The 16,314-nt window shown below is 39.5% G+C and overlaps 1 protein-coding gene across 1 annotated transcript in view; it reads right to left on the reverse strand.

The window, feature by feature from the left end:
• LOC116490067 (cytosolic phospholipase A2 epsilon-like) overlaps window positions 1–16,004 on the reverse strand; it is a 28,811-nt gene extending 12,807 nt beyond the window's left edge. Inside the window, exons 1-6 of the mRNA XM_032188943.1 lie at window positions 15,978–16,004; window positions 14,602–14,674; window positions 4,814–4,950; window positions 1,794–1,925; window positions 726–766; window positions 244–286 (exon numbers count right to left, since the gene is read on the reverse strand). Coding sequence (XP_032044834.1) covers window positions 244–286; window positions 726–766; window positions 1,794–1,925; window positions 4,814–4,950; window positions 14,602–14,674; window positions 15,978–16,004 — 453 coding nt within the window. The remainder of the gene's footprint in view (window positions 1–243; window positions 287–725; window positions 767–1,793; window positions 1,926–4,813; window positions 4,951–14,601; window positions 14,675–15,977) is intronic.
• Between the last annotated feature and the right edge of the window lie 310 nt (window positions 16,005–16,314).

Genomic DNA, 16,314 nt, shown 5'->3' on the forward strand with positions numbered 1-16,314 from the left:
AGTTCCCAGAAGGGATGACACAGAGGCAGTAAGCCAATGAAACCCAGTGACTGTGTTCACTCTTTCCAAATACATACTCCTCCACAGAGTCACACAGGCAGACAGCTGCCAGTGTCTGACCCCCTTCACCTCTGTCTCCTTCAGCTCTACCTGCAGTGAGATATTGGGGCACCTCCCACATTCATCCCTCCCAACACTAGTAGGAAAATGAACAGAAAGAGAAGAGAAATAGTTTAAAATTACCACTAATACACCATTATTGACAAGACTTTCAGGAGGAACCGGACTGAAAGACAGAAAAAAAAAAAAAAATGCTATCAGAACCAATATGTACTAAATAACTCTTTAAATGAACAGCAGGAATAACATTTTAACATTTTCCTTAAAGGTTGTCTCATCTAGCACAGTCAGTAATACACCACTGATTTTTATTTATTGCTGTTTGCAAAGATATCTGAAATACGGTTTCCTTACTTTTTTATAGTAATGAATAGTAAGAAATATTTAGCACACTTGCTGTAGTTCTTATTATCTTTCTCCCTCCTCCAGGAAATATCAGAATAAATTAGCATCCAAGATGATTCTTGGTAGATAAGGAACAGAGTGTTTTTGCCAATATGCAGCTAACTTGATAAACACCATATGTGGCTATGATGCTATTCTAAACTACATTAAACCCTAGCACGTGTTTCACAGTTCTTCAGTTCCATATGGATTTTACTCACATGCTCTCTGATGCAAATTCAACCTCCAGCAGCTCTTGTGTCTGTAAAAGATTAATTAATTCTAAGCATTCAAATTAATTTTCTTTCTTGCTAACTATGCTTGTTAATGACTATTTGGGCTCCTGAAATAGCTCTTAAGATCTAATTTTCCTGTTTTAGGGTATGCTGAGATGATTGAAAGCAATTGAGTTAGAGTGATTTTGGAAGGTATTCTCCCTCCTCAGACTGCCTGTGCTTGTCCATTAAGTGTTGAGGCAGAGTACAATGGTCACACAGGGAATCCCCAGTCCTAAGTCTGCCAGAAGTGTTGGCTTAAAACTGTCTAAAAGCATTGTTTTTTTTTGGGTAATGCTATCAGAGGACTGATAGTCTTGGATAGCACTGGGCATTCTTGATTCTTCTGATGGGAAAGGTTCCCATAACAAGGATAATACATTGATCAGCTACTAAACAAGTTTATAGACTCCCAGCCGATATTACCTCTGTGTAAGCTGAATACCAATACTTATCCAATAAGAAAAGTCAGTGAAACAGCATATCTACAAAAACATCTAAATTGAACATCCTTGTTGATGTCATCTTATATGTATTCAGACAGACTAAAGCAATGAAATACAGCAGATGGCTATCTACCAGCTTTAACATCTCAGCATGAATCTTTGTGTTATATTTGGGAATGCATGAAAAATTTACAGTCCAGTCTATCAGTTTTTAACTGAGTACTCCAACATCTGTGTCTGCATATGCCAAAACTCGTAAGTGCTGGTCCTCGGAAAAGAAATTGTGACAGAAAAACTTTGCTCAGTGGTGATGGGATCTTCCATCCCCAGCAAAATCTATTAGAAGAGCTAATCTATAAGAGCTAGCAAAAACCTTCAGCATGATATCCAACAGAAGGAGCACTTTGCATTCTATTGAACTAGGTTTGAATGGTATTTTTCAGATTAATAAAGTACAAATAAATATGAAATAAATCCTCCCACCTACAATTGCTTTACAGTAAGTTATTTAGGAGGTAATAGCAAAAGTACGTTCCCTTTCTGTGGCCACAGGTATTTTATTCCTCACCTCTGGATTTAATCGAAATGTCAAGTGAACAGTTTCTCCAAGCTGTATTTTAGCAACATCAAAGAGGACAGTGAAGAGGAGGTCATCTTTAGTGATTGCATTTTCATCATAGACTTTCAGTTCAAGAACATTCTGTGAATAGACATAGAGGATTAAGAACATTTCAATTTGGAGACCTTATGAAGGAACAAGATGATGTGCTTAGCGATTTAAGGAAGACAGACAACAGGGCGACATGAGAGAGCATGGTCAACTTTTCATCTACAATTATTAAACAGATCTCACATGGAGCTAATTACCAAGCAATCTGCGGAAACTGATATGTTTTTGTTAAATTGGCAAGAAACATGCACAGAAGCAGCAGAACAAAGGCCTATTTCCACTGGATTTCATCCTGCACCTCTCAACCTCCTGATCCTTCCTGTCATGGCAGGGAGCTTCTCCTCTCCCACCTCTGCCACCCATCGTCTGGCTTGGTTGGAGGGGACGCAGCTCCACCAGGGGCTTCTTGCAGCTGCAGGCCAGCTGGCTCAGAGGTGCCTCCCACAGCGGTGAGCAACATAACGCCAGCAGCTGTTTTCCCAATGGGGAAATAATTCAGGCCCCAATAACTGAGGCAGCTCATTTTCATGAAAATTACAAGGACCTCTTATCTCAGAGGTTGCTCCTTATCTGTCAGATTCAAGTGAAATTTGCCAGCGGGTTTGATGCTTATCAAAGACACACGGATAGGTTCACAATCTCACACACAAATACATGCGCAAGAAGAGTGATCACGTGAGCTTCATTGCCTTAAAAGTTGAGAATAAATCACATGAACTCAAAAGCTAACTCAATACACAAATGTTCTTAAAGAAAGATGATCTAGTAACCCAAGTATTCTGGGAAATACTGACAGCTAACATTTCTGTAAGAAGCTGGTAAGTGAGAGATGTCAAGTGTTAGCAAACATGAGTTTGCAGTTTGCTGTCAGAAAGGCTGCTGTCCTGTAAGGGCACAAGTATAAATGCATCACACTGTGGTTCAAACAGAAAATACTATCCTCAGTGCAGACACGGTCATCTATGGAGCTCTGAATTTCTTTCCATCACCTCTCTAAGAAAAACAGACTGGCAAGAAGCAGAGACAAGCAGCCACAACAGTTAGGTTCACAGGCTGAAGAATATAATTTAAGAGGATGAGAAAGATATATCACAGAAATATATATTACAGTAATAGATACATCTATTATTGTAGCAGACTGTCCTTATTTGGCTAAAATGGTGGACATTTTCTAGTGTAGGAGGCAGAACAGCCTCTGGATGGTTTCCTGCTCCTGACAGAGGACATGAAGGCACCAGGTGCCTTGTGAAAGAGCTGGCAGAGACACACCGTCCTAACTTGACCCTCAGAGGGACAGGAGGCTGCCAGCTTGGTGGTGGGGAGGCCATGCAGCAGCCTGGGGAAGCCCATCCACATGGGTGGTAATCTGTCTGAAGTTCACCAGAACAGATCCCTTCCAATAAACACACTGGTTCCTGACAGGAAGCAGCTGAACATCAAAATGTTTTTATATTCCATGGTGACAATGTGTTGTGTGGTTTTACTGAGCTCTAGCTCCCATGATTTGGCAAGATGAATACCTGAGCTATACACATGACAAGTGAGAAGAAAATAAGCAGAGCAGCAGACTCTGGCTCTGTTCAGAAGGCAACGAGCACAGGAATTCCAGTGTATGCAGAGTAACCCGCAAGAGCCTTAACTTGGTCTTTTGAACACAGTAGTGAGGTAGCAGTGGCAGACATGCCAGTATGTGTTGTTGTCCAAAATCTCCAGAAGATGTTTGTGCAGTTTACACTAAAGTGACAGCAGCCACTACCATGCAGCTGCTGCCGCTCACCAAAAATTGCTGGGGCTACTGCCACGTCCTGCCACAAACTTAACTGCAGAATAAATGGAAGGTCTTCCAAAATACTCCTACTTGCAGGACTAGTTAAAGCAGCTTCCAGCAGCCACTGGCTCTGCCATGTTTTTTTGGCTATTACATCTGGTATCGCAATTTTGAAATACTTGTCAGACACAGGCCATTGCAAGGTGCCAGTGTTCTGGTGCAAGACGTACAGATCAGTGGGTGTTTGTTCTCATGCTAAAATGTTTGTGCCTTGCCTTCTGTCTTCCTGTTAAACCTGAAGGGCTTGGTGAAATTGTGCCTCAGTGGTATTTTGAAAGAAGCTGGACTTTTTTTTAGGTCTGCAAGGAAAACACTGGAGTTAGGCCACAGATCAGCAGACACGTTGAAGCTGAAAAAGTGTACAAAACAGGACCAGCACCACCTCACCTGTGGTGAAGCTGTTCTGAGCATCCTGTTGGCATTGATGATTGGTCATTGATGATCAAGATAGGTGGGGGACTGGCCTGCTGATCAAGCACCTGGTGGAACTGCACTTCACCTGCTCTGTCGGCAGCACCAGGAACTGAAAGGTGCATGTCTTAAAACAAGGTTTTATAGCCCTAGGCATAAGCCAACCTTTCTTCATGCTTATCTTAAGCTCTCACATTTATCACCATGGTAAAAACTTAGCTAGTCTTTTGCAAACTTGAAAATTTTGTTTTGTTTGCCTTTTTTTTTAAAAAAAAAAAAAGCGGTAATTCCAAAGAAATAATAATTAAAAAGCACTCAGGCTTGCTTTCGTTACTTAGTTCACGTGTCTTTTTTTTATGCTGTTCAGTCTACTCTGAAATTCTCACCTTTACTCTTGAAAAGCAGTGACTTCAAAAAAAAAAAAAAAAAAAGGAAAAATAATAAAAGAAAGAAAAAGTGAAAAGCAGAAGAACATTATATTGATAGTTGTGAAATATCTCATCTGTCTTCTACACAACACAAAAATAAAATTTAATTTTGCTGTTGCATACTACTGCACATTCCCTTACCCACCATCCCTCCAGTCCCTCGCACATAGCTATTTTTATGGTACCCTATGTATAGATCACACAATGAGGTCTCTGTCCACATAGAAAAACAAATTCACTCTGTATCTTACTTTTACTTGGCTCTGGATCCTGAAGCAAAATGTTTCATTCCAGATTGGATCTTTGCAGTTCTTGATGGTTTTGGTCCGGACAGTCTCAGATGAAGCAGTAGGCAAGGACAGGCTTACATAGCAGTCAGTTTGACTAACTGTATTAAAAAAAAAAAAAAAAAAAAAAAGAAAGAAAGAAAAAAGAAAAGATATGTTGTAACTAACATATTATGATAAAAATCTTAGAACATAAGCTTATAGCACTGCATAGACAGTAAGCCGCAAAAAGGAGATACTGTTTTTATTACTTTTCCTAAACATCCTTACTCAACAACCCTCGCTACTACTTGTTCTGTCAAGCAGGTTGAAACTCTGGTCATTAACAGAGATTCAGAGAAGCTACTATCCTAATATATCTATACATCCTAATATCCAATTATCCTAGTAAAAGGAACTAGTGAGGAGAAAAAAAAAAAAAAAAAAAAAAAAAAAGAGCTATTTTTATTTAACAAACCCATTATTGATGTGTCCCCAGTTTGTTGAGACCCTGAAGTGAAGAGCATGGCAGGACTCACTCCCTCTGTACTGTTGTTCACTCTTACCTATCCTAGGTTCTGTACTCATGTTTACACAACAGACATTTTATTTGTCTGCTGGGCAACCACAGTTGTCTCTATTGTCTCCAACCCCTAGAACTCATCTTGTAATCACAGTAGCAGGTCAGATTTGGTGTAATATGAGATAGTTTGGGACTATGGGACATATGCTGAGAGGCAGTGTGACCAAGCAGGTAACCTGCTGGAAAAGGTCTCATGACATGTTGGCTCCAATCCCAGCTCTGTTCCAGGCTGCTAGGTCATCGCAGGCAATTGCTTCCATTTAAATTAATCTTCTCTATCTGCATTTTCCCATCAATACAACAGTGATAATGATCATTTCCTCTTTTGTAACTTGCTTTGACATCCCATGATTAAAAGCATCACACACAAAAAATAACTACTATTATTATTACCAGATGGCCCACAAGAAAAGAGCACCTTATCAGTAATTATGTTTTTCTTTCTGTCAGTCTTTGGTTCTCATTCCACACTTTCTTTAAACGCGTTGTATTACTCATGTGGCAATGAATAGGTATTGCTTAAAACAATTTCTGCAATCATGTTACATATGATTTATCTTTCAAGTCTTCTGATACAACCTGAACATGAAACATCTTCCAGTTTTTCAGCATGCATTTGATAATTTCCCCCTTACTGTCCACAGTGGGGAAGAAAAGACTTCACCATTACAAATACAGACCTCTATACTACTTTTAAGGAATATTAGGATAATTTAAACTTATTACTATAATTTTAAATGCTGAATATGTGTAATATAATTTTAGATAACAATGTATTGGTTAATGAGGTCATAAAAGCATTTTTAGCTGTATTCCCCACAATATTTTCTACAATTCTTCCACTGATTTTTAGTAAGTGAAAAAGAGAATATTAACTTTGCACAGGTACATCCTCAGGCAGTGCAAGAGGAGAAGGTATGTGTGTTTCTGAGAATTTGTTCACTTGTGGTCTGGGAAATCTCTTTGTCATACATACTAGATAAGAAGCTTGTTTGAGAAGATGGGCTTTAGATAGTTTCTCTAGCAAAGAAACCAGTGCTACACTCTTGACTTGCATCTAGATAGAGCTGTGGTGGGAAATTTCTTCAATCTGTCATCCTCTCTGAACACAGTAGATCTGTAGCAAAAGTTACTCCAGTCTTTAAAACGGCTGCTCACCATTAATAAGAGCAAAACAAACTCCCACAGCTTGATGATCTACACTAACAGCAGCTCAGTTAGTAACCTGTGAGGCCTCAGTCTCAACATAGCTGAAGACAAGAATGTAGATAAAGACATTTGAATATGAAAACAAGCAATTACAACTAGACCACTGCATGAAAAATAACAAATTATGTCACAAAACTATACTGCTGTTGGACTTCAGATAACTTACAAACACAACATAGATTTATATAACATTAGGACCAGATCCCAAATACATAATGCTAGATGTAAGTGCAGGAGACTGAGATGTCTGCATACACTCCCAGCCGTGGACAAGAATAAGTGGATGCCCAGCATCTTCCAGGTTCTAGTTCTCTTCCACTCACTTTCTACCTCCATCTTTAAAGACTTTTAACCGTGACCACCTACTGAAATGAAACATATCCAGATTTAAGAGGACTGTTTTAATCAGCCTAGCATATGAGAAAGAGCTGAAGGAATTGAGTTTGCTAATTCAACAACAAAGAATGACAAAGAAGAGGGTAACAATCAGTTATGGAGTGTCCAAATGAGTGTAAAAAAGAGGACAATGATCAGTGTCTCTGCATGGCAAGGTGGAAATAAACAAAAGACATAGTAGGAAAACTGTGCCATCTCTAAAAGTGCTCTAGCGAGCTCTCGAGAGCCTTTTTATAAATTTTCTATGAATCATTTCAGACAGTACTCCTGCTCAGATAATTTATCAGATAAGGTAAATTTGATCCTGCTTCAGGAGAAGAGGATCAGTCCAGGTGAACCTACAAACATATTATATGGAATCAGGGCTTGCTGCCACGTGATGCCCATGTTTATGCTGGAAGGCAATAAACAGAATAATCATGGCATGATTATTATATAGATCAATTGTATTACATGGAAACCAACTAACCAGTCTCCCTCCCAGACTTGACTGTCTGGGAAGGAAGTGATAGAGAAATCCTTATACTGTACCACAAGCCCAAATGAAAGATTCCCAGATAATATTTGGATGATGAAAGGCCTCATTATTTGCAAAAGTACTGCAAATGTGAGAGACAATTTTATGAACCACATTTTGAACATACAGGGCATAACATAGACAGAAATTACAGTTTGTTTTTAGTTTATTTCCTCATTAGGTCTGGATTAAAAATTTATATCAAAGCAGTGGTTCATCCTGATGTAAATACTATGCTTTGGATGTGTACCATGTGCTTTGCTTCTGGCAGTCAAGTCTTCACATTGTATATATCTTTTCTACAAAGATGCCACTGTCAGCTTCTTTCACATCGAAGTAAACCACTGATAAACACACAGCATCCAGACTGTCTTTTATCATAGGACTACAACTAATCCCATTTTCACAGTTAAATGAGTTCACACTTCTGGCTGGAATCCTCCAGCACTCCCAACTGATCTAGGAGTTTACAGCAACTTTCCTGTGAATAAGAATGAATGAAAACATTAAGAATGTATATGACTTACAAAGAACATTTTCACCCCAAACCTTTTCTGTCTACTTTTTCTTCTTGAACAGAAAGGGAACTTTGGAGAGAAATGTTGTAAAGATTGGGCCTGGATAAATAGAAGATGAATACCTTTGCCAGGCAGATGTTCAAAAAGATTGTCAATTTTATAGCAGAATAGGATATAAGCACCATCTCCAACATTTGTGAGTGAATCTCTCTTTTCAACTTCACTGGCTACTATTGCAGCACTACTTTATTGCCTCTTGCTGGATACAGCAAGACAAATTACCTGGGAGGGAAGCCATAGCCTCATGTGGAAACCCTCACGTGCCTTTTCAGTGATGCAGACTACCACTGCCACGTAAAATCTAGCCTCTCTTCTTTACATTGGCCTCCCACATAATAGCAAATTACCTCAAGATTCTTGGCCCTTATCTGTAAGGTAATCAACGGCCTCAATTCAGCAAAAAGGTTGGCTGAAGCTCCTCTCTAGAGAACATCACTGATAAAAGTCCTCAAGGGCAAGGTTTTCCCTGGCACTGCTTCAGAGTCTTCGGGATAAACCTCCACGGGCACTCTGACATCCCACAAGCCCTATCACATTGCTTTTCTAGCAAAAGGCTCACCTCAGCAGCATGCTTCATCTCATGCCTGTGAAGGAGCACTAAGAGCACGCATGCATAAAACAAAGCCGCTCTCTGCTCAGCATGTACGGGAAGGAGTGAATCATTGATTACAGTATCAGTCACATTGCTTAATGCACAGCTGGATGATCTGCAGATACTGTTGTCTTGATGAAACTGGAGCAACCAGGACTGAATTAGAACAGATCCTGCAGGATCTTTAATAGTATGTAAGAAAATCTGTTGGTAATCACTGAACAAAAAATATATTTTTCACATTAAAATACTGAAGGTAGGAAGTTGTACCTTCTTCTCATCAAAGGACTATCTCAGATATCTTGAAGCAAGTCGTGCAATGAGTAAATACGTGTAACAATCTTCACGTTCTTTATGAACTTCTTGGAATGTGCCACCTAACTAATAGTACTATAACAGATCTGCTGATATTCTAGTTGTGGCCACTGTTCAGTGTCAAACAAAGTATACTTTGTTCTTAAATGAAATACACTACTGTAAAATAGTAACAAGTACACAGAGTAAAAATATGATCATTATCAAAGATGATCAAAAATGCCAAGGTACAATAACTTTTAAGAAGAACTGGGAGATGGTAAGCGTGGGAAAAGGCACTGCTCAGCTTAACTTCATAAGGACTGAGAAGGCATTACATAACTCAGCCCAAAGAAATTTATAAATACAGAATGTATATTCAGAAATCAAAGCACATATGGCATTGCTATTATCTGTTAATAACCCCTGAAGTTGCTTACATATGTTTGAAAGAAACTGAACACTAGTCTTGTGCTGTGTTTGCTATAAGCACAGCACTTCATAAAACATATCTCAGCTCTTGCTCAGATGTCCATCCAGGTTTGCTGGAACTTTCCAAGCTCAAATATGAGCTTGTCATGTTTGAAACAAAGTCATGCGCCACAGCCTAAAGCTCTGCAATCTAAGTGTTGGAGAAAGAATGAAGGGCCATGAAGCTCTGTATAGACCTGTGACTTGTCAAAAAACATGGTTTGGTTCTACATTGCTGCCATTATCACCTACTCATTCCAGCCTCTATTCTCCACCCAAGCTTCTCCCTTGTTCATTTCCATTGCCTCCGCCCTCTTACAACCTGTTTTAAAACAGGTTTAGAGATTTAAAAAATTATAAAACATTTCAAAGCCCATTTCAACTGCTCATTAGATACGTATTTCCTCTGAACAAGAGGATAGTGAAGTCTACCAAGAGTATGTAGTACCACCACAAAAGACTTTCATAAGATCACCCCTGTTCAGTGGAAGACAACAGCTGCAGTACCACTCGTGCTGGTACAGTATTAGAGCATGGTAGCTGCTCCCAGCTTTTGTCTTTGAGACAGGGATGAGCCTGACACTTTTATCAAAAGTTGACTCCTTTCACCAGTCCTTCAGACACTAAACAGTTTATCCTTCTAATGCCCCTGTGAGGTACCTAATACCCATTCTGCAGTCCTTAGTGTAGAGATGAGGAACTAATGCTCTGAGTAAAAACACCTTTTCCAAGACTACACCACTAGTCTACAGCAAGTCATGGGGGAACATTGTATATAATACCTTTAACCACCAAAACAGCTTTCTATTCTTGCACACAGAAGGTACACAGAAGTCAGCATGGCTACAGGAAGATGGCCAGGTGCAATTAGTAGTTACGCAATTAGACCTTGATCCTGATCTGAACAGTTTTCATTTACAGTAAGAAAAGCCTTGCTTCAGGTATGACATCACAGGGAGGAGTTTCTGATGATCAGCAGTTGCTTCTTTTATGTGTCTTTGTTTCAGTTTCTTAACCAATTAGAAAATCACTGTTTACAGGCCTTGTTGCAACTTTGTAGTTATCTACATAACTATTTCTCTGTCTTTGTTCAGGTACAAGCACTGACCTATTGTCAAGCATTTATCTTAGGTTGCCTTTAGGATTTCCCTCAATGCAAACACAGCCCTCCTGAGGGGCTAGTAGCATGAGGAACCTAGATGAGATGTCTTACAGGGGCAGCAATGCTCTTAATCATAGGGCCACATTCAAGGATTTTCCTCAACCACAGCAAAAGTCAATGACCACATTCATTTTAACAGAAGACTAATTTCACCCTAAGGCATTAGTGCTGGCTGGCTCACACTATCTGCCTGCCTGCCTCACACTACAGATGCTGCTGGCTTCTCACACTCATAATACAGGCAGTGGAAAGGGTAACAAGCAGTATATGCAGCTTGTTTAGCATGTCTTCAGTCATTCCTTTTCCTATCAAAGAGCTTCTTTTGGACAACACAGCAACTAAAGTCTTGCTTTGGTGGGTTACCCAGGATTTAGATGATATAGGGAAAAAATTAGTAATACTGCCTTTCAAGTCTTAAAATCAATGGTCAGTGCAGTATTGTGAGTTTGTTATTGAAATGACACAGCAACAAGACAGATTTAGCACTACAGCAAGATATAAAGACAAGTTTTATAATTTATGTAATGAAAACACTAATTGAGAATTAGGCTGTCATTTTAAAAATAAAATAAAAAAAAATAATATCACAGGTATTTCAGGAAACACTTTCTGGAACCTTGGACTTTGCTAAATGCAAAGTAGCAAACATGGTATGGCAAACAGCCTCAATGAAAACAATATCAACAATGGGGAATTTCCACAGTATGGGTCTAATTCCTGTTAGGTTGAAATGCAGTTGTACTTGGCTTGCAGAGAAGTCTTTCCAGAAAGAAATTCTTATACGGTAGAAATGCAGGGTCCTGCACAGAGGTGGCTTCAAAGGGGGCTGTGAAGAAATGAATGCAGGGACTTGAGGATGAAGGCTCAGCTCTCTCTTTTAGAGATCTTGGCTGGTGGATAAGCCCTTGACAAACAAGACTTTTGCAACAACTGATCTCTTCCTACACATGGTGGCAGCTTCTGAAATCCAAGCTCCACCACACCAACTGACAGAAAAAAAAACACAAGGGAAGGTCACAGAAAGTCACTGGATGGAAGAACAAATTCAAAACCTTTCAGAAGCAACAGCCAAACTGATTTTGCCACTGCAAAGATGAGCATTGAGATAGCAGCAAAGGTTTTTGTGACAAGGAAACCAGTCTGGACAAAGATTGTTGTTGATACATAAAGATTACATAGGCTCAAAAAGAGACTAGAAGAGTTGCTGCATTCATAGACATGCCGTTTGGCCTGGGATATCACCACATCTGAAGTGCTTGGAGGATGAGAGAACACTATACTGTTTCACCTTACTCTCATCCTCCTCCTGAGGCACCTGCCTTTGGCTGCTCTCAGACTTTAGCAGGAGAGACCTTTGGTCAGATCCAGTGCAGCCGTTCCTGTCCCTTGTGCACTTTGATGGGAATATAGGAATGTGGACAGGCCATGGGCCTCGGCCTGTGACTCCTGTACCTGGTGGTTCCTGCTGGCTATAATTCACAGCTAACTCTTCTCCCAACAGCAGCAGCAATGTTGGCTCTTCTCTGCCAGGAGAAAACAGGCATGGCCATGTACCTGCCGCTAGGAATGTGTCGCAGCTCCCTGTTTTGCCTGTGTCTCAAGCCAGCCTGTTTGGATGACAGATGTTCAAACTTCAGGCAGTTAAACACATTTATCCACACACTATCCTGTACAGCTGCAGAGAAATTGCACCATCTAGACAGTGAATCCAGATTCTGCTGGAGCAGTGGGTACGTTTCTGACAGCCACAAAGCTTTCACAGTTTAAAAACAAGAGATAGCTGCAGCTATGCAGCTGTTAATGTTAAGTTGTCTGCCAGTTCTGGAATAAATGCAAGGGTGCAATTTTTTTGTGTGAGAGAGAGTCCTAAATAATATGTAGAAAAGGCCTTTTCAGGCCAGCCAGAAAATATTAGGATTTCTCTAGAAGGCATTTCTGCTGCCCAAGCAAGGCAAATAAGATTCGAAATAATAATAATATCCATAACTATTTAATTGCAATATAAGCATACAGAACACCCCAAAGAATACCATTGAATCAGGAGCCAGACCTTGTGAGACACAGATCTCTTGGGAGATCTGTGGGAGAGTGGTGTGATGAAAAGCATGCCTTAGTTTTCTCCTGTCCAGAAGCATCTGCTGTAGGCCACTTCCGAGGACTACAGAACCAGATGAACCTTTGGGCTGGTCTAGTATCACCATTATTACAACTTTTTATAGAAAAACTTTAGCTAAACTCAAATATGTCCAGAAATTGGGACGCCATTGTCTTGGGAATTATGTGTACTACTTAGACTGTAGCTGCCTGATATCCTACATATGTTGGAGCAAATTCTTCTGATTCATGAGTAAGCCTTACTCATATCAGATTTCAACACACATTAGTATCCTAATTCTTGTTATTATGCTCACACCACATACAAATACGACCTTTTGTTTGACACAAAAGGAAAAACCTAGGCAATCACGATCATAGTTAATTGACATAGATATCCTGTAATATAAAAACAAATCCTCTATTATACAACTTGTGCAAGATTTAAGGAGGCAAAGATGCTGTGGGTAGCAGTTCCTCTGCACAGAGGAGGACACGGGCTCTCCTTTAGCTGTACAGTGCCACAGAGCAAGAAAATCAAAGCATACTTGTCTTTGACACATGGTCTTCCAAAAACTACATTTTGGCCTAATCCAACTGACTCCATCAAAGCACAGATAGGTTTTTCAGCTTGAACTACTTCTGCTCCCTCTTTCAACTCTGTCACCAACACCCTCTCTCTTAACAACTTTAAATTATACAAAAATAGTAAATAAACCAAATAACTGTAAATGGGAAATACAACCATTGTTTTATGCTTTTCCTAAAATATGTTTTGTTTGAAATGTTTAAAATACTTACAAATACGTGAGTAAAGTTGTGAATTACATGAGAAATACATTCCCACAAAAAGTATTTTCCAAAAAAATAAATAAGCGAAGAATAATCCTAAACCTGAAATTATTTGTAATTTTATTTAGAGATGCTACTGTTAGTCTTATGGATCTATAAAGTAAAAAAAAAAAGAAAAAGTTTTTTTTACTCAGTTTCGGTTTGCTTTTTAACAGTGAATAATTTCTCATTTATTGACCTTTAACAACACACACTAGCCTTTTAAAATGGTGAGCAAAACCTTTGAGGCCAGTCCAATATTTTTTTGGAAAGCCATGTGGTCTCCATGGAAGCAAATATTCTTGCTGAGTTCACTTGGGTTTACTTACTATGTAAAGATACATATTCACTTCCTTCTTGCTACAGTCCTGCCTTGTGTCTTCTCTCTGAGACAGATTTGAGTTGTCCCATCAGCTTGGTTTGTCCTACATGAGCAACCACTGAGATTTTTTCTTTTCCACTCTCACCCACTACACCAACCCCCCAGAAACATTTCAGTCATATTGTTTTTGCTTTGCAAGCCTGGTATTTCAAATGCATTTCAGTAAACCATTCACAGAAAAAGTTGTTTGACAATAAGCCATATAATGTCTTTTTTTATTTTTTTAATAAGATATAGAAATATAGATGTGCCTGAATGTACTTCTACTGCCTGCAAAAGACAGACAGATGGTAGCAGAGCTCCTCATATTACCCCACAGCCTGTAGCAGCCACTCATCATCAGTGCTGGCATTTTCATCCAGAAGCAGGGGCACAGCCTGTATCACAGCACGTCAGACACTGTAACTGACACTTAGTTGTTAACAGTTAAGACACTTCACAGTATACCACAGCTGACTTTTGGTATTTCCATTAAGTGTAACACTTCTATAAACTGAAAGGTATTGTTTATAAAAGAGTGTATTTTAAGAATAGCACATATTCAAATATGGAACAATATCTGAAACCATGGTGACACTTTGTACACAGATACATGTTACAGTGCTCGGTTAGCCTTACTGCTTTCTGAACTGAACTACTATCAAAGAAAAACTGTGATACTCACACAGATCTGCCTTTCTCAGATTTCTCATCCTTATGACTTTTACAGAGAGGGAGCTGCATGGACATTCTTCACACTGCAGAAATATGACAAAACAAATAGTCGCATAAACATTAAATGGTTTATGCTTCATAAAGCATGCACTCCCATAAGTGTTTGTTGCACTTTTTAACACCATGCAGCAAAATTGGAAGACTAGTTCTCCTGCCCTTTATCACTAAGAAGCCTCTAGCTTTACTCATTCTCATGGGGCTGTTTTAGTGGTTAAGGACAGGGGGGAAGAGCAGAAAGGATGAGGGGCCCCATTCCACCACGCTTTGAGCACATTTCTCCCACGTGAAGACCATTGCAAGATTCAGTTCATTACTCTCCTGTCCTTTTGAAATGATAAACCTATAGATTCATAGGATTTCTTTAGCCACTTTGTTTACACTTTCACTCTGCTTGTTTGTTAAGCCATGGAGGTCCCACACTGGAGGTCTCTGAGCCCTTCATTGGTTTCAATGAACACTTTTGCTAACATATCCCTGTTATGCAGAAATGTTCTGTAATTTCCATTTTAGAGCTAATGAAGATAACCACAGAATGATTAAGTAACTCATTCATAGTCAGACAGCAAGTTAATTTCAGAGCTGAGGAAAGGACAGAGCACGAGACTTTCTGAAGCCCAATAGAGAGTTTTGTGTCTTTCCCTGCCTATGTTCCACCAAAGGAGAGGAGGAAAAAAAAAAAAAAAAGTAAAAAAAAAAAAAAAAAAAAAAAAAAAAAAGAGTAAGAAAAGGAAAAAATAAAAAGAAAAAGAAAAAGAAAAAGAAAAATAAAAATAAAAAGAAAAAGAAAAAGAAAAAGAAAAAGAAAAAGAAAAAGAAAAAGAAAGAATTCACAGACCAAGATTTTCTTGGGTGTCAGCCATGCACAAACGTCAAACTAGTTCTGTCTTTGTGTCTGTGATTAACTACTGTTGTAAGTCTGTGACTCTCCTATGTAAACCACTACCAAGTGGCTGCTAGCACAGCTACCTAGGCACAGCAAATGACAATACTCATAGCTGACAAATGCTGTGCTGAGAAAGATCCCAACATGCTTACATCAAACCACAGATTCAGCCCAGGTCCTCAGCAAATTTCTATGAGAAACATCAGACTTCTTCCCAACCTCTGTGTGAGTCACCCAGTGCAGCTGATTTTCTCTCCACCACCAAAAATGCCTCCACAGGGATGTTAGTACCAGCAAAGCCATAGGTCTGCCTGACATAAATAACTACATGCATAAAGTTGGACTAACAGCTCCTGAGACCTATTCTAGACACCAGAATCCCAGTCACAAACTCACCCCAGGTCATCTTCAGCTTGTAATGAATTTTGGTCTGAATTTCCTACCTCACGAGCACTCCAGTAGGATCCCATTTTGCTCCCAGCTGCATACAAGTCAGATATGGTTGTCACGTTAGTGTTACAGGCAACAGCTGGCAGTGACTCGTGAAGTACCTCTGCAAACTTTAAGGAGGCACCTGTTGAGCACCAAGTGGCTTATCTATGCCCCACCTTCTTTATTGCCTGAAAGGGAAAGTATGAAGAGAGAAGGGGAGGGAATTTGCTGAGTTTATTTGATAGCTAAACACCACAGGTGTGTGTTGGAGGAATGCTGTACACACCAAGATGCTTAGAGCTATTAGCAAATCAAGATTAAGGAGTGATAGTGCACAGCACTTGCATG

This window comes from Aythya fuligula, chromosome 5 (assembly GCF_009819795.1).
Source record: "Aythya fuligula isolate bAytFul2 chromosome 5, bAytFul2.pri, whole genome shotgun sequence".
Classification (NCBI taxonomy): Eukaryota; Metazoa; Chordata; class Aves; order Anseriformes; family Anatidae; genus Aythya; species Aythya fuligula.